Source organism: Myotis davidii, unplaced genomic scaffold (assembly GCF_000327345.1).
Source record: "Myotis davidii unplaced genomic scaffold, ASM32734v1 scaffold449, whole genome shotgun sequence".
NCBI lineage: Eukaryota > Metazoa > Chordata > Mammalia > Chiroptera > Vespertilionidae > Myotis > Myotis davidii.
In genome coordinates this window covers 54718-73305 of record NW_006383007.1, presented here as the reverse complement: position 1 = coordinate 73305, position 18588 = coordinate 54718, and the positions used below count along the sequence as shown (strand labels likewise).

General features: G+C 52.8%; 1 protein-coding gene across 1 annotated transcript in view; it reads left to right on the top strand.

The window, feature by feature from the left end:
- Nucleotides 1–18588, top strand: part of RIN3 (Ras and Rab interactor 3) — an 88129-nt gene that overhangs the window by 24080 nt on the left and 45461 nt on the right. The window contains exons 4-5 of the mRNA XM_015557638.1: nucleotides 9117–9189; nucleotides 13910–14001. Of these exons, the coding sequence (XP_015413124.1) occupies nucleotides 9117–9189; nucleotides 13910–14001 (165 nt within the window). The remainder of the gene's footprint in view (nucleotides 1–9116; nucleotides 9190–13909; nucleotides 14002–18588) is intronic.

The window sequence follows — 18588 nt, the reverse complement described above, 5'->3', positions numbered from 1 at the left end:
GGGGTGGAGGGGCTGGAACTATGGGGTCCCAGATCGTGCTCCGGAGAGACTGCTGGTCTCCTCACTTTACTCCTGGGAACAGGGGAAGTAGTTTTCATCTGTTACAGAACGCGGGGCCTTTGGTGAGGCCTGATGGTAGTAGAGACAGTCCTTTTTCCATCCCAGCCACAGACTGTCTGGGTGTAGTTCCCATGGCAACTGTGGTGTTGCCGGGCAGCAGTGGGTCCTGCGAAGAAAAAGGCCACTGTGACCTTCCAAGCCGGCCTGGCCCTGCCTGTCTCCTGTCTGCAGGTGCCCCTCCCCCCTGCTCCCAGCTGGGAACCACTCCCTGGCCTCCTGTCTGCACTCCTGGCATCCCCTGGCAGGGACCCAGCTTGGTCAGCTAGTACCCCTTGTGCAAAGGCGATCGGAATCCAGTAGGCTCAGTCTTCCAGCCCATTCTGGGTGCCAGGTTTCAGGGGGGTGGGCTCGGCAGTGTCACATAAGGCTTTGGCTCAGGGCCACTTCCGGGGCCCATCAAATCCCCACCCCACCCCCACCCCCGCCAGCCAGGTGTGATGGCCTTTTCTCTCCAAAGGTGAGCCCTCTGACTGCCCACATGGGGTCCTTCCTGGGACCCTCTGGGCACACTGTCCTCCTGGGGCAATTCTCACCCACCCAATGCTCACTCTGTAAATGGGCATGTTGAGGCCTCGTTACATGCCAGGTTTCCTCTTAGATGAAATCAATTCATGCCTCTCCCACCCCCACCAAGCAAATTTTCAGTCATGAAAAGAGTGAGTGAGCATCGATCTATGAGGTCACGGTTGGATTCCCTGTCAGGGCACATGCCCAGGTTGCAGGCTCAATCCCCAGTAGGGGGCGTGCAGGAGGCAGCCAATCAATGATTCTCTCTCATCGTTGTTTCTCTCTCTCTCCCTCTCCCTTCCTCTCTGAAATCAATAAAAATATATTTTTTAAAAAGCGAGTGAGCCAGCTGTTTGGATCTCTGGCCCTCAGGAAGGCGCTCACACAGTCCTGTGGCCAGGCCGTTGGCAAGTTCCCTGTCACCTTTCAAACTGCGAGGCTTCCTCTCACTTTCTCCGTCCATTTCCCCTTTCTTTCTACAGACCATGAAAACGATAAATATTTGTCAGTGAGTGATAACACAATGAAGATGTTTTAGCTAAAGAGTAACTCTGACCCAGTCCTTCCAAGGGGGCTCAAAACTGGAGATTTAGTAACAACTGCCGTGTTTCATCTCTGCGGTTAAGGCCATCTGCTAACAGGAACGACTGGGCTTCTGTTTCTCAGTCAGCGTTCACGTGGCCATCTTAGTGACCCTCGGCAAGGTGTAGCCTCATTCCACGTTTTTGTGTACGGATCTGTTCCTCCTCGAAGCCGAGGATCAGGCTCAGGTGAAGAAACGTTCGTCCTTCATTTCAGCGAAGGCAAGGCTGACCCATTCTCTGCTCAGCGTGAATGTGATGGTGAAAGGTTTTCATTTGTCACATTCACTCACCTCAGTTCCTGGGAGATTGTGGTCATTAAAATCAGGCCTGTCTCCAGTTTACCTTTGCACCATCCATGAAGAAAGTGTCTGTTAAGGGAATTAACAGTGTCAAGATTGCAGAGGGACTTTGGCCTAGATTATGGTAATAACTGGCTACAGGCCCATTAAGCAGTAATTATAACAATAGATGCTGCCAGCTACAAATAAGAGGTGACTGTTAATTATAACAGGTTGGCGATACCCCTGTCAATCAGTTACACAACACCTGTTGAGTGCTTACTATTTTGCAAACAAACTTGGACAGCATTTATTTTTTCATCCTTTTTTTTTTTTTTAATCCTCACCTAAGGACGTGCTTTTATTGATTTGAGAGAGAGAGAGAGAGAGAGGGAGAGAAACTTCAATATAAGAAACATCAATCAGCCCTAGCCGGTTTGGTTCAATGGATAGAGTGTTGACCTGTGAACTAAAGGGTCCTGGGTTCAATTCCGGTCAAGGGCACAATACCTTGGTTGCAAGCTTGATCCCTTGCCCTAGTCAGGGCGCATGCAGGCAGCAACCAATTCATGTGTCTCTGTCACATCGACGTTTCTCTCTGTCTCTCCCCCTCCCTTCCACTCTCTCTAAAAATCAATGGGGAAATATCCTTGGGTGAAGATTAGAAAAAAAAGAAAGAAACATTGGTTGCCTCCCATATGTGCCCCAGCCAGGGATTGAACCCACAACCTAGGTATGTGCCCTGACTGGGAATCAAACCTGCAACCTTTTGGTGTATGGAATGACACTCTAACCGACCCAGCCACCCAGCCAGGGCCATTTTTTTTTTTTCATTCTTAGAAACAGATGTTTGAAAGACCTTATGAAAAGTATGAAAACGCAAACTACAGACTGGGAGAAAATATTTGCAAATCACACAACTGACAAAGGCCTTGTCCTAGAATAAAAACTCTCAAAACTCAACATTAAAGACAAGTAGCCCAATTTAAAGTGGGGAAAGGATCTGAATAAACTTATCTCCAAAGACTGTGCACAAAGGGCCTGTTAGCACATGCAAAGACATTCAACATCACTAGTAATTAGGCAAATGCAAATCAAAACCACCGAGAGATATCACCTCCCTCCCACTAGGAAGGCTGCACTAGAAAAGACAAGTGTTGACAAGGATGTGGAGAAATTGGAACCCTCAGACATTGCTCGTGGAAACAAAGTGAAGTAGTAACTTTGAAAACAGTTTAGTAATTGGTAGGGTTTTTTTGGGGGGGAGGGGGAGGTTGCAAATTTAATTATTTTTTATTTTCAATTACAGTTTACATGCATCGTTATATTAGTTTCAGGCGTACACCCCAGTGACCAGACATTGCATAACTTACTAAGTGATCACCCCAATAAACCCCACCCCCATCCAGCACCACACCTAGTTATTAGAATATTGTTGACTGTGTTCCCCATGTTGTGCTTTACACCCCACGACTATTCTGTAACAACCTATTTGTACTTCTTAATCCCTTCACCTTTTTGCATTTCTCCCCAACGCCCCTCCCATCCACCAACCAACAAAAAGTTCTCTGTATCTATGCATCTGTTTCTGTTCTGCTTGTTCATTTTGTTTTTTCAATTCAGTTGTTGATAGATATGTATTTGTTGACATTTTATTGTTCATATTTTTTATCTTCTTCTTTTTAAAGAAGACTCTTTAACATTTCATGTAAAACTGGGTTGGCAGTGATGAACTCCTGTAGCTTTTTTTTCCTTTGGTCTATTTTGGAAGCTCTATATGTCCATCAATTCTAAATGAGAGCTTCGCAGGATAGAGTAATCTTGGTTGTAGGTCCTTGCTTTTCACCACTTTGAATATTTCTTGCCACTCCCCTCTGGCCTGCAAAGATTCTTTTGAGAAATCAGAGGACAGGCCTATGGCCATTCCCTTGTAGGTAATGAACTACTTCCCTCTTGCTGCTTTTAAGGTCTATCTTTGTCTTTAACCTTTTACATTTTAATTGTGTTGTGTCTTGGTGTGGGCCTCTTTGGGTTCATCTTCTTTGGGACTCTTTGAGCTTCCTGGACTTATATGTCTGTTTCCTTCACCAAGTTAGGGAAGTTTTTCGTTATAATTTTTTCAAATAGGTTTTCAATGTCTTGCTCTCTCTCTCCTCCTTCCAGCACTCTCGTGATGTGAATATTGGTTCACTTGAAGTTGTTCCAAAGGCTCCTTACACTATCCTCTGATGGCTCCACCATCGGAGTGGTGTTCTGTTTGGGTGTTTTTGCTTCCACATCTTCCGAATTGATTATTTGATTCTCGGCTTCACCTACTCTACTGCTGATTTCCTATAAATTATTCTTTATTTCAGTTAGTGTATCCTTCACTTCCAACTGGCTCTTTTCCTTTTTTATGCTGTTGAGGTCCTCCAGTTTGGTCGTTCTTAAACATGTAGTTGCCAGATGACCCAGCAATGCCACTCCTAATATATAGCCAAGAGAAATGAGAACATATGTCCACATAAAAACTTGTATACAGATTTCATCCACTTTTTGACTACTTGTCAAAAAGTGGATTCAACTGTATGCTAGGTTAAATGCTTTCCATTAATTTGCCTCAACAACAACCTATGATGAAAATACTATTGTTGTCACCATTTAAAGATGAGAAAATCGAAGCACAAAAAGATAAATAAAATGACTAAGCCGACAGCGCACACATCAGGGTTTCCTTTGGGGATGGTGAACACATTCTACAACTGATTGTGGTGATGGTTGCACAACTCTGTGAATATGGTAAGACCATTATTATTGATTGTGCACTTTAAATTGGTGAAGTGTACGGTATGTGAATATCTTATTGAAGTGATTTTTAAAAAAAAAACCTCAACATTAAAAAAATACCCAATTAGAAAATTGGCAAACAATATATATAGACGTTTCACCAGAGGGTAGATATACAGATAACAGATAACCACATGAAAAGAAGGTCAACATCTTCGTTTCCAAAATCCAAATCAGAGAAATGCAAATCAAAACCATCTTGAGATGCCACTCTACACCGACTGGAATGGCTACAACAAAGAACAGCAACAACAAATGGGCAGGCACGGGAGACGCTGGACCCTGCGTGCATTGCTGGCCACTCAGGAGAGCAGTCTGGTGTTTCCTTGGATGGACTTACCGTATGACCCAGCAATAGCACTCCTGGGCATACATCCCAGAGAAAGGAAAGTCTGTTTCCTTTTTAAATATATTTTTTATTACGGACAGTATTACAGATGTCGCCAAAAAAGCATATTTTCATGCAGACACTTGTACACAAATGTCCATAGGAGCTCTGTGCATAACAACTCAAAACTGGAAACTCCCCAGATGTCCTTCAGCGGGTGACTAGTCAAGCAAAGAATGCTCCATCCAAACCATGGGTGCTGACTCGGCACTAAAGAGGAGCGGGCGGTTGGTTCAGCCAGCGACGTGGAGGACCCTCGAGGAACTCATGCTGAGTGAAGAAAGCCAGTGTCAAGGCTGGATCCTGTGTGACTCCACTTATAAGACATTCGTGAAATAACATCACCATAGAGATGGAGAACAGATTGGTGGTTGCCGGGGGCCTGGGGTGAGCGAAGAGTGGCTGTGGCTCCAAGGGGGAAGCACAGGGAGCCCCGCAGTGATGGTACAGTGACATATCTTGGTTGTGATGGTGATTCCAGACAGCTACACACGGGATACAGTTCATAGCACGGTACCAGCACGCACACGCACACGCACACACATGTACACACACATGCACCCGTGTAAAATTGGGTGAAGGGTGCCCAGGACCTCCCTGTACATCTCTGCAACTTCTTATGACTCTTCTAAGTATTTTCAAATAAAACACTTTGTAAATAAATCATTAAGTAAGCATCGGAGAGCCGGCACCATGCGCAGCACCATGCCTGGGTCTGGGTAACCGTGAAGAACAGAAGATACACATGCAGCTCCTGTCCTTGGCAGTTCATTTGGACGATTGAGTGATTAAATGGAATCCTCCCCCCCCGCTTTTTTAAAAGATCTACTAGCTTTCCATTCTCTGTGGATATCTCTCTTTTTCTAAATATATTTTTATTGATTTCCGAGAGAAAGGGAGAGGGAGAGAGAGATAAAACATCAATGATGAGAGAGAATCATCGATTAGCTGCCTCCTGCATGCCCCCCATTGGGGACCGAGCCCACAACCCAGGCATGTGCCCTGACCAGGAATTGAACCATGACCTCCTGGTTCATAGGTCGACACTCAGCCACTGAGCCACACCAGTCAGGCTGTGCATATCTCATTTTGACACTGGGGTTGTGAATGCTGGGAGCCATTCCGGCGTGTGTGGGCCTGGCATCTGCACCCTGTCCCCACTCAGCCTTGACGGGGAGTCACAGGTGAAAGCTTTCCTTTCCTCTAAGTGGAGGCAGAGTTCTGTTGTTGTCGCCTGTGGTCACCTTGGGACAGGCCGGGTGCTGCTGGCTGGTACCCATTCTCTCCTCACCCTTTGAAAGAGAAATGGCAAGAGAGGGTCTGGCGTGTTCCCACCGGGGCTTCTGCTGAGGGACCCTGGGGCTGCACACAGTGGAGGGGTTGCTGCCCGTGCTTTTCAAAGGTGGCCGCCAGCCCTGGCATCTGTATTGGGAGGAGCCGCTGGCTGGGTCCCTGCGTGAGCTGCTGCCCAGGGCAGAGTGGGTGCTGGATGCGCCCACGGCTCTTAGAAGCGGGCTGGGGGGCAAGGGCGTGTGTTAGGGGTGACGTAGTGGGTGGATGGGCCTCTCAGCTATGCCCTGCAGGGCTGGGAGCGGTTCCATAGCAGCAGGAGCTGAGAGGACGCTGGAAGCCAGTCGGCTCTAGAGACACGTTTACAGAGAACGGTAGGAAATTAGAGAAACAGGTAGAGAATCCTGGCAGTTTCTCTGCTTACAGAACCCATAGATGCCCATTACAAAAATCCCAGAAAATCTTACTGTGGGCAGTGAAATTGTCCACCCGGCAAGCGTTTTTCTTGGTTTAATAATGGCTTTATTGAGATGTATTTCTGTCATGCATCCTGTACCATAAGTTTACCCATTTCAGGCGGCTCTGCTGGAAGCTGAGGGAGGCTCACCCTGGGGCCCAGCCTGGCCCTGGCGTGCAGGGGCTCCCAGGGGCCTCGAGGGGTGAGGGGAAGCAGTTCCCACCTTCAGCACCCGGCAGACGTGGGCAGCTGGCTGGGGCTGGAGCTGGGGCAGAAGAGGTCACAGGAAACAAACGAGAGCCTTGACCCTTGCTTGTGATTTTGAAACTCGACAGCTTTCACAGTAGGAAGGCGACTGGTGCTATGTAGAGAACTGTGCTCTGTCCTCTGCTAACAAAAGTGAATGCGCCCTGGTCCCTGCCCTGGAGGACCTGGCCAGCACGCAGACGGTCGGGAAAACGTCTGAAAGAAGTGCGGCTTTATGTAAAGCGCCAGCAGGCCCGAGAGGGGGTGCCTGCTTCGTCTCAAAGGTTTCATCTGTGTCGGCCAAGGTCAGACCAGGTCCCCACAGCGAAGGAAAGCTGCTCATTGTTGAGCATGTCCCGTGTAGGAGGTGGGGCTTTCTGCGTGCGTCACCACCACCCTCTGCTTGGAGGGGCTCCTGCTTCAGGGTCTCCTTTTACAGGTGGAATGGTCTCTAGCTCTGCAGGTCTTTGGGCACCGGGCTCCCTTGGCCAGCGCTGCGGCGAGTAGGCGCCGTACCCAATGCCAGCACCAGATGGCGCCGTGGGCCGCCCTGCCCCTATCACTTCACGGAGGGTGCGGGCTCCATGCAGTGTTTCTCAGACTCGTCATTTGTAGGCATCTTCAGAGCACCTCCCATGCTATCACCTACTGCGTGTTTTTCTTTAAACTTCCTTTTAACCTTCTTATGTCTGTCCTAATGGGAAACCATGACCTCTTTGTCATAAATAGATGATGAATGTAAAGGTTTTTTAAAAAGCATGTTAAAGCTTTAGAACAGGGGTCCTCAAACTACGGCCCGCGGGCCACATGCAAATACAAATATTGTATTTGTTCCCATTTTGATTTTTACTTCAAAATAAGATATGTGCAGTGTGCATAGGAATTTGTTCATAGTTGGGTGTTTTTTTTAAACTATAGTCCGGCCCTCCAACGGTCTGAGGGACAGTGAACTGGCCCCCTGTTTAAAAAGTTTGAGGACCCCTGGTTTAGAACATGGGAAGAAGGCAAATATAAAACTAAAGCTGTTACAACAGCCCGTGTTTGTCTATGTGTGGTCACCCGTAAACACCTCGCAGACCACCAGTGCAAGGAACACTGCCCTAGGCTATGAAAACAGGCCGCCGGCCAGTGTCACCTGGATGCACAGGGGGGTTCAGGGTCGGAAGGTGGAAGAACTGCAGTGCTGGGAAGGGAAGGGATGTACCCAGAGTCACCCTGTTGGTCCCAGGGTCAGAGCCCGGCCTGGGACTGGGACCTGCCTTCCCTCCATCACACAGCTGCTGGAAGGCCCTCAGGAAATTGGAACTGAGGGGTGATGCACACATATTTCTCGGCCCCTCTGATGCCCTAGAAAGTGCAGTGGGGCGGGGGAGTCCCCAGCACAGGGAGCCCCTCTGTTGGGCAAATGAGTCCTGAGTGAGAGTCCAGAGTCGTGGGTGTGGGGGGCGCCAAGAGCGCTGGGGAGCATCCACTCAGCGTCCCTGGGCCCTTGCTTGCCGTCCAAATAGGGTGTGGCATTGTGCCACATCCTCTGGTCACTGCACCCCCAGCTTCGGGCACTGGTGCCACATCCTGGCACCCAGTCTCTCTAAGGAGCCACATCCACCCTGGGGTGGGATCTTGGGCAAATGCCTTGGTCTCTCTCCCTTGTCAGAGCTGGAAAACCTCATGGTCAGCCTCGCCCTTGGGTTGCCATACAGGCACGTCAAGTGAGGTCCTACTAGGTCCTCTTGGATGGAGGGCCGGGGGCCCTAGGTCAGTGCCCTGGACCAATGAACCTCCCGGAGGCCAACACAGAACTGGGCGGCTTTCTCCCGCTGTCCCCTCCGCCCTCAGAATCACCAGGTTGAGGTGACCCTGATCAGTTAAACGTTTCACTCTGCTTTCATTCTGGAGGCATCTGTGTTATTGTGCCCAAAATGATGCGTATTCATTCAGGTAATCCCCACCCCAAATCTCAGTGGATTAACACCATAGAACAGTGATTTTCAACCTGTGTGCTGCAAGAATTTTTAAAACATGCAATAACTGTTTAATCAGGGACACCGATTTCAATCATTAGATTGACAAATCAAAAACTGACAACGGCCAATACAACAATAGCCATGTGGTGTGAAGGAATCCATCACATACTTTTTGTTTGTCAGATAGGCATAAAAATACATATTTTCGGTGTCCTGCAGAATTTCTGTAATTAGCCTGTGAGCCGTGAGGTGAGAAAGGTTGAACATCGCTGTCACAGAAGTTCCTTTCTCACTCCTATGTGGTCCCGAGGGCAGCTGAGGAACATGTGGCCGCAGCAGGCCAGGCCCTGCTATAACGAACTCGATAGACACCTCCCCCGCCCCACTTCTCCCCGCCCAGGGACCCTCCCTCCCTCTGACCGGACACTCATCTGGGCCTCTGTCATCTCTCCTCAGTATTGTACCTGGAAGGCTCGGTTCTTGTGTTTGAGGACGTCTTCAGACTGATTGCGTTCTACTGTGTCAGTAGGTGAGTACCCCTGGCCCCACGGGAGGGCGTCTGGTGGCAACAGATGGCCATGCAACGCTGGGTGGGAGCGGGAGTCCCAGGGAAGCCCCCAGAGGGAAGGGTGCAGCCCACAGGATGCAGAGGAGGGGGACAGTCCTGGGCTTTGCCCTGGTAACCCTGGAAGGTGGTGCTTCCTTAGATCTGCCAGTAAAGGACTCCTCCTCACCACCACCTGCTCCCCGGCTCACTGCCTGTCACCTTAGCATCCCCTGTTCCGGCCTCCAGGGCAGCTGGGTGTCCTGGGTGGACCTAGTGCACCCCGTTAGGGTTAGAAGAAGAACTTCCTGTAGGGGCGGCAGGAAGGGCTGGTACCCTCCGCGGGAGGGAGCTTGTGATTGCTGAGCAGCTGCAGGGTGGAGCGGGTGTCTGGTAACCACCCTCAGAGCTGCTCTATTTATTCAGAACTGGTTGCAGGTCAACAGGAATTTAAAAATACATTTGGGTGTCAGAAGCCGCTGGCTTAGGCTACCGTGTCTTGGCTAAAACTGGCTAGAGGCTGGTAGGATGTCTCGGGATCGGAGCTCCAGGCCCACTTCTCCCTCCTTCAAAGACGCCATCCTTGCCGGTGAAAACCGCACCCAGCCCAGAACACCACCTGCCACCTGCCAGGACCCTCCGGGGCCCCAATGGGCAGAAACGCCGGTGCTGGTGCTGACAGCTGCTAAGAGCTGCTGCCTGCCGTGCGCTTTCCTGGTACCTAGCACGGAGCTCTGACAACCGACATCCTTGTCAATCTTGCAAACAATGACACGAGACAGTGCTCTTATTATTCCCATTTTATAGGCGAGAAAACTAAGACTGGGGGAAGTAACTTGCTCAAGGTCACACAGCTGTTAAACGGCAGAGTGGAGATGCAAAATAGATAAAGCTTCCTGGCGGGGCGCTCAGTGGTTAGAGCATTGGTCCACGCACCGATTCCCAGTCCTGGTTGCACGTACCTGGGTTGCAAATTTGATTCCCAGCCCCCCAGTCTGGCATGTGTGGGAGGCAACCAATAGATATCTCTTTCATATCAATGTTTCTCTCTTTCTCTCTCTCCCTCTCTCTCTCCCCCCCCCTTCCACCTTCCCTCCCTTCTACTCTCTCTAAAAATCAATGGAAAAAATATCCTTGGCTGAGGATTAACAACAACAACAAAAATCTTATATATAAAAGCCTAATATGCAAAGTGCCCCCTCCGGAGTTCCACCGACCGGGCGTTCGATCGCTCGCTATGACTGTGCTGACCACCATGGGGCAGCGCGGAACGAAGGAAGGCCCCGGCCGGCAGCTGGCAGCCGCTAGGGACCTGACCAGTGCATGAATTTCATGCGCTGGACCTCTAGTAATTAGATAAAGCTCCAAGGTCTGCTACGTACATCCTGCAATGATTCCGATGACCTAGCGCAGTGGTCGGCAAACTGCGGCTTGCCAAACCGCGGCTCGCGAGCCACATGCGGCTCTTTGGCCCCTGGAGTGTGGCTCTTCCAGGTTTGCCGATCACGGACCTAGCGTGTCCCTCCAGGCCCACAAGGCAAAGCCTCAGAGGCCCTGGCCCTTTGTGAGCGATGACGTGTCAGTCTCTGTGGGAGACAGGCCTTTCCTGGGCTGAGACGTTCTCACCGTAGTGGAAGGCTTGGCACATTCCAGGTGCTTTGATGAATGAATGAAAGAATGAATGACGGCAGTCGCAGAGCCCGGCACTTGAGCTGGTTACTTCATCTCTCTGAGTCTCGACTCCGTGTGGGAATAATGCTCATGAGAGAGAGGCTGGAGGGGGAATGGGATAGAGGCAGCACGCTGCCCGACACCCAGTAGGTGCTCTGGTTCTGTTTTCAGGGACTGTTGGATGGGGGAACCCGAGGGCTGGGGCAGCCCCTAGAGGGAGGGGGCGGGAGCAGGGGCTGCGGGGGAGATGCCGGGGCTCTATCCTGGGCAGCAGGAGGTGAACACACTCGACCGCGTCTGAAGCAGTTACTACACGGGAGTCTCAGCTGAGCCCTAGAGAGCATGTCAAACTCGCAGCCGGCCACCAGGGCATGCGGCCCATCAGCCGCGAGTTTGACATCCTTGCTACAGGGTCCAGGAGGTCTGGCCCTCTGCACACCCTGGGCAGGAGTCTGTAGCCGCGTGAAGAGGGTGCAGTGAACCGAAATGAGGAAGGAAGGGAGGAGGCCCTGGGCCTGCCCTCTCGAGGAGGTGTCCAGGCGCCAAGGGTTGTGACTAAGCTGCCATCTTCCTGCCACCTGGAGGAAGAGGCCGGCAGGGCCTCTCGGCCTTTGAAGAAAGACCTGCTGTCACTGCCTGGAGCTGGGGCACCTCCCCCCTCAGCCAGGAGCCACCCGGTGAGCAGGGCGAGGCCCTGAGAGGTGTCCACGGCCTGCGCTCCCAGGAGGAGGAGGAAACACAGGCGCAGCCTCCGGGTCCTGGTTGGGGCCGTGCGGTCCCTATGCCCCAGCTCGTTGGATTCACAAAACGACCCCGTTAGCAGGCATCGTGCCCCCACTGTCACACGGGAAATGGAAACGACACCCCGCAGGGAATGCAGCTAGGGTTCGAGCTGGGCCCGTGGATTCTAAAGTTCAGGCTGGCTTTTTTCTGTCTTTCTCTAAAAAAAAAAAAAAAGTCACCAAAATGAATTCATGCTCTTCCCTCTATAGTGGTCGACTTTCAAAACCACAAGTCACCCAGGATGTGTGAGGAGATGGAGCTCAGGGTGCCATGGGCATCTAGGGGGTTCAGATATTGTTCTCCTAGGCCGGGCCTGACATCTTAGAAGTGCTCCCCAGGTCACCCCCAAATTGTCCAGCACCTAGCGAGGTGCCCAGGCCCTCAGGGGGAGGAGAAATAGCCTGTGCCTAGGAGTGAGTGCGATAACGTACATGGTGTGTGGTGCTTTTCCACCTGGGACCACAGCCAGGGGGAGGCGTGGGAGAGAAGAGAAAGATGTGCTCCTTGTCCAGCCCCCTGGCACAGCTCCTGGAGCCTGGGGTCTCCGAGTGGTGGGGTGACACCCGAGTGGTGGGGGACACGCCCCCTAGTGTTGGTGGATTGGTTGGTGATGTCAGAAGACACCCAGAGGGGTCGTCAGATCAATTGAGTGGATCATGACTGGCTCTTTTAAAAATATATATGTTTTTATTGATGAGAGAGAGAGAAACATCAATGTGAGAAACATCGATTGTCCATGTCCCACATGCCCCCTACTGGTGATCAAACCCCCAATCTGGGCATATGCCCTGACTTGCAAAGCTCAACCAACTGAGCCACACCGGCCAGGGCACGACTGGCTGTTTTTTTTAATGAAAAATTAGACTAGAAAATACCAGAGTGTATCTCATGTGGCTGGACTGAGTCTCGTGCTACACTTCCTTTAGGGGTGTGTGTGTGTGTGTGTGTGTATGTACACACTGTACCATGACGCCAGATGTGTTTCATGCTGACAGTCATAATCCAAAAAGTCTGAAAAACATCAGCTAGAACAGAGGCCTCCAGGGAGGGGCCGTGGCGCCCCAGGAGGTGCACAAGCTGACCCACCAGAGTGTGTGGGGGGGAAGGTTAGGACACTTGTTCTAAAAATCCCATTTTGAAATTTTCTCTTCGTGAATGCTTTTCAGTGGTCTTAGTAGTTTATAAGGCAGCATAGACATGCATACGTAAGGAGAGCTACTTAACTTTTATTTTTATTGGCCCCCTTGCTTTGGGGGACGTGATTCCCACCCAAGGCGGTGTCCAGAGAGCTATTAAAAATGTGGGTTCCTGGCCCACCCCCAGACCTGACCCTTGGCACCCCTGGGCGTGGAACTGGAATATGCATTTTTAGTAGCTCCCCTAGGGGATTCAATGCCAAATTAATTAACACAAAGGTATTAATGCCTACCCATAGGGTTGGAATTGGGATTTGGGGAGAAGGTGGCTAGAGCTGGAAAGTGGTGGTGGGGGGCGGGCGGGGTCAGGCTGTGATGGGCCTTGAATGCCAGGCTGAGATATAGAATCGGGATCGTCCGTCTTGGGGTTCCTCCCCTTCTGGCCCCCTGAAACAGCCCTGGGCGAGAACTCAGGAGGCCCAGGGCTTAGCACACTCTGCCTTCAACCTGTTGTATGGCCTGGGCATATTCCTTTTCCTCTCTGGGCCTCAGTTTCCCTATCTGCACAATAAAGGGGGAGAGTGTCTGAGTCTCTGCCAGGAGATCTCTGGGGAAATCCCTGAATACTTCCCCGTTCAGACCAAAGGCAGATTGAGCGCGTTGTCAGGGATGTCTGACTGTGCTCACCAAGGAAGCCTGACTGTGCACTCACTGGAGAAGCCTGACTGTACGCTCACTGGAGAAGCCAGACTGTGTGCTTGCTCGCTGCCCATCTCAGTGTGGAGCAGTGAGGGTCAGAGGGCAGAGAGGGGTGGGTCGCTGGCTTTACCCAGCGCAGAGGCTTCCCTGGAGTGGAGGGGTCCCCACTCCCATGGGGGGTCTCCCACTTCTCAGGGTCCATCGTGCTGGCCCAGGACCTGGACCTGCCTGGATGCTCCGTCAGCCTCGGGGCTGGGCCCTCCACCCCAGGGGTTTCCCGTCTGTGCGAAGGCCCCAGCAGCCAGCGGGGCTGCTGGGGTTTCTCCTCTATGGGCTCTGGGTGCGGGGACTGTGGGGGTGGGAATGGACACACAGGTCCCTCCCAGACGTGACCTTGACCCCTCTTGTTTCCACAGAGATTTACTGCCCTTCACGCTGAGGCTGCCACAGGCCATCCTTGAGGCCAGCAGCTTCACAGACCTCAAGACCATCGCCAACCTGGGCCTGGGTAAGTCCGCCCCGAGGGCCGGGGGTGGAGGGAGTTCGAGGAAACGGGGCTCCAGGACTGCCCCTGCTGACCACTGTGCAGAGAGATGACCCCTCCGCTGAGACCCAGGCTGGATCCTGAGTCCCAGTTCCCATGGGACCCCCCGCTTCCCAGGGTGCTGAGCCCAACAGCAGGGAGAGCCTCCAGGCTTCATAGAGATGCCTTTTAGCAGCTACCCAGGGGACCTGCGGGGCCGGGATGGTCAGGGCCGCCGATGGTCAGGCGTGGCTCTGGGAGAGGCTAAACCAAATGCCAAGGTCCTTCTCAACGGTGGCCAGAGACGGGGGACCAGCCGCCGCCACAGCCCTAGTCCCAGCCCCATCCTTGTCAGAGGAAGAGCAGCACGAACATGACCGTGAACTCAAGCGTGTGCCCCCATCTGGCCTGCCCCCGCCAACTGACCCTGCGCCTTACCCTGACCTTCGGAGGGATGGAGAGGGAAGAAAGGAGGAGAAAAGACAAGCATGTTTCTGACCCTAGCCCTTCCGCATAATAGTGAGATCTCACATCTACGGGCCCTTCCCATGGGCCAGGCTTTGCTGCGGCTCTGACCGGGCCGCACCGTGCTGGCCCCCAGCCGCCTCTGCGGGCTCGGACCCCCGGGCAGAGAGACCTGGTCACATCAATGAACCAGCAGTTAATCTCTGGGCCTTTATCAAGAGGGAGCCACACACAGGATGGCACAGCTGCGCTCGGCGCCTGGAGAGAGCGGCGCCCTGTTCCCAGAGCTGGGCCCGTGGGGGCAGCGGTGACCGAGTGGCCAGGACCCGGTCCTAGAGGAAGTTGGGGGCACACGTGGGGTCAGAGCATGCCGGTTCCCAGGCCAGGCTGCAGCCCGCCATCCAGAGGGGCCTCTGGGCAGCCATGCATGCGATGCCACAAGAAGCTCAGGTGCCCATGAGGAAGTAGAGTCCTCCAGGCCGGGGGTGTTGACCTCTCACGAGCGCTGACTGCGTCCTAACTTCTTGACCTGCACCGACTCCTCAGATCTTTGAGCAGCCCCAGAAAGTGGGTTCTGTTAATGTCACCCCCACTTCATGGCAGAGGAAACTGAGGCCCGGGAGCTTGAGCCGCGTGTCCGGCGTCACACCGTCCGTTCAGCTGCAGCACCGCCCCTCTCCCGGGCTGCCCCCAACTCTTCACCCCACTCTCCTGTGTCTGATGTACCCCGTTTAGAAACTTTAGGGCCAGTTCTCAGTTGCTATTGGGGATATATAATGATCTCACCCCCAGATCATGGTCGTTTTGGCCTCTGGCCCTCCCAGAAGTTTGAATGTGGACTGGGTGACAGTTTTGAAATTCACACAGTCCCCGAGGTCTGCAACGGCATGAATGACACTCTCCTTGCGACACGCTCAGCACTGTCTTGGGTAACCCCGTGTCCCTTGTAGAGATAGGAAATCTAGTGTTAGCACAGAGCCGTGTCGGGGGCCTGGGAGGGAATGAACAAATTGGGAGGAGCACCCAGGGCTTTCCGGCTCCCAGCCCAGCTCTCCACCGCCCCTCGGCGCCCCTCATGACCTTCTCGGTGTCTTTCCACGAGCAGTCAGTGGCTAGCGTGGGGCCAGTTGGCAGGGGAGGAAGACGGGAGGGTGACCTGTGAGAGGAGGGGTGCTGTGCTGCAGCCCTTGGCCCCCCGTGGAGTTCAGGCGGGCATCCCTGGGACACTCTTTTCTGGACTGAACAAGCCCTTCTATGGAGGAGAGCTTGACCGCGGGTGCGATGCAGTGGGGGAGGGAGGTTGTCATCTGGGGAACGCGTGGCAGTTCAGACCCGTCTGTCAGCATTTAGGTCCCTGAGAAGGGGATTCACGTGAAACGCCTGGGGACTCGGCAGCTGAGGAAGCAGGGGGTTCTGATCAGACATGGTGTCCCGAGGGCTGAAGGGTGTACAGCGAGGCTCATCAGAATAGATTTTCCTGGTTCCGTCCATCCCCGGGTTCCGTCCATCCCTGGGTCCCGTCCATCCCTGGGTTCTGTCCATCCCCGGGTTCCGTCCATCCCCGGGTCCTGTCCATCCCCAGGTCCCGTCCATCCCCGGGTTCCGTCCATCCCCAGGTCCCGTCCATCCCTGGGTTCCGTCCATTCCGAGTTCCATCCATCCCCAGGCTCTGTCCATCCCCGGGCTCTGTCCATCCCCGGGTTCCATCCATTCCCGGGTTCCATCCATTCCCGGGTCCTGTCCATCCCCGGGTTCCGTCCACCCCCGGGTTCCGTCCATCCCCGGGCTCCGTCCATCCCCGGGCTCCGTCCATCCCCGGGTTCCGTCCATCCCCGGGCTCCGTCCATCCCCGGGCTCCGTCCATCCCCGGGTTCTGTTCATCCCCGGGTTCCGTCCATCCCCAGGTCCTGTCCATCCCTGAGTTCTGTCCATCCCTTGCCCAGATGGAGACCGGAGCTGCGAGGCACACCCGGTCAGAGGCCGGGGCTCGGCTCTGAGATGCTCAGGCCTGAGCCGGGCCGCCCTAACCTGCGTTCTGTGATAACAAAGTGCAAAGAGCAGCGATTGCCGAGGGCCAGGACACACAGGCCCCTCACATATTGTCCTAGGCAGGCACTCCTGTGGCGGAGAACTGAAACCAGCCCAACTGGCGTAGCTCAGACAGGACTCAGTGAAGGGACGGGGACCACCCAGCAGCGGCGAAGACCGTCAGTGGGCTCTGCGGGCACAGCTGCTCCCCACACGCAGCATCCCCCCGTCAGCTCCCGGTTCCTGCCCACTTGCAATCGGAATAAGTTGTTTTTATCTTTTCAATTACAGTTGGCATTCGGTATTATTTTGTATTAGTTCCAGGTGTACAGAGTCACGGTTAGACAACCATGCCTTACAAAGCACCCCCACATGACAAGTCCAGAATACCCAACATGCAAATACCACCAGGCCCCAGGCACAATTATTACAGTGTTACTGACTGTCTTCCCTAGGCTGTATTTTATATCCCCGTGCCTTTTAATCCCTTCACCTTTTTCACCCAGTCACCGGACTTCCCTCCCCTCCGCAACCACCGGTTCTCTCTCTGTACCCATGCGTCTGTTTCTATGAGGTTTGTTTGTTTGTTTTGCCTTTCTCCGACTGACTTATTTCACTTAGCATACTACCCTCTAGGTCAGCAGTTCTCAACCTGTGGGTCGCGACCCCTTTGGCGGTCAAACGACCCTTTCACAGGGGTCGCTAAGACCATCCTGCGTATCAGATATTTACATGACGATTCATAACAGTAGCAACATTACAGTGATGAAGTAGCAACGAAAATAATTTTATGGTTGGGTCACAACATGAGGAACTGTATTTAAAGGGCCAGAAGGTTGAGAACCACTGCTCTAGGTCCATCCATGTTATCACAAATGGTAAGATTTCATTCCTTTTTTATGACCGAGTGATATTCCGTTGTATAGATGTCCAAAACTTCGTGATCTGCTCATCCGTCTATTGATGGGCACTTGGGTTGCTCCCAGATATTGGCTGTTGTAAATAATGTTGCAGTGAACATCGGGGTGCGCATCTTCTTTCCAATTCGTGTCTTGGGTTTCTTCTGAGATAGTCCCGAAGTGGATCCTCTGGGTCAGTTCCGTTTTTAATTTTGTGAGGATCCTGCGTATTGTTTTCCGCAGCGGCCACGCCGCTCTGCGTGGAATTAGTTCATAAGGCGCGTGTGTTTCCCATCTCTGGGGTGAGCAGCGTTCTTTTCCTGGCCTTCTACTCACTTTTCACACCATGAGGGGAATGGAATAAATATCCAAACAGCTGCACAAGCCCTGCTGTTCAGGCGCGGGTGATACTGTTTGTTTGCTTGAAAGGGAGCTATTGGTTTGCAGGCTCAGCACCGCACGATAGCCCAGGACACTCGCTCGTGATGTAAGAAACTCTGAGTTTGGGCTTGGAAAAGCCACCATGGAAAGGGCAGGCCAGGTGGTAAAGGAATAATCTTGAGGCTACACAACTAACACGGGGAGCCGTTTAGCACTTACCTGCATGCGGTTGATCCTAAGTGCAAAGGTATCTAGAGAAAGCGGTGGTAACTACGGGTTAACTTGCCGGCGTTCTCTGACTTGTCTGCGGTATGTTTCATAGGTTTAAAATACGTTTAGAAAAGGCATAGGTTCTGTAGCTCTGCCGAGTTGGCATGGAACTTGCTTTTTCCTTTATAGCACATGTGAGAATTTTCCTAGTTATTGAAAACTCATTGAACACTCAAGTTGGAATGACTGCCCAACCGCCCGTCTTTGGGATTGGGACGCCACGGACATCTTTCTTCTCTGAACCCCTGGACTTTGGAGCGGCTTCCCTGGCAGCTGGAATACTTTGCTGCATTTACTCATGCCCTCTCTGCCCTGCCACTAGCCCGGGCACCCCAAGAGGGAAACCTTCGTCACCTTTGCCCCCAGGGCCTACAGCCCAGCACCTGGCCTGGCCCCGGCCCCCTGCCCCCAAGGAGTATAGGAGTGGACACCTGGCAAGAGGTATGTCCATACAAGGCGGGGGAGGCCAAGAGCCAGCAAAAAGTCCCCCAATCCAGGGGCAGCACAGAGGCCGTGGAGGCCGGGCCCT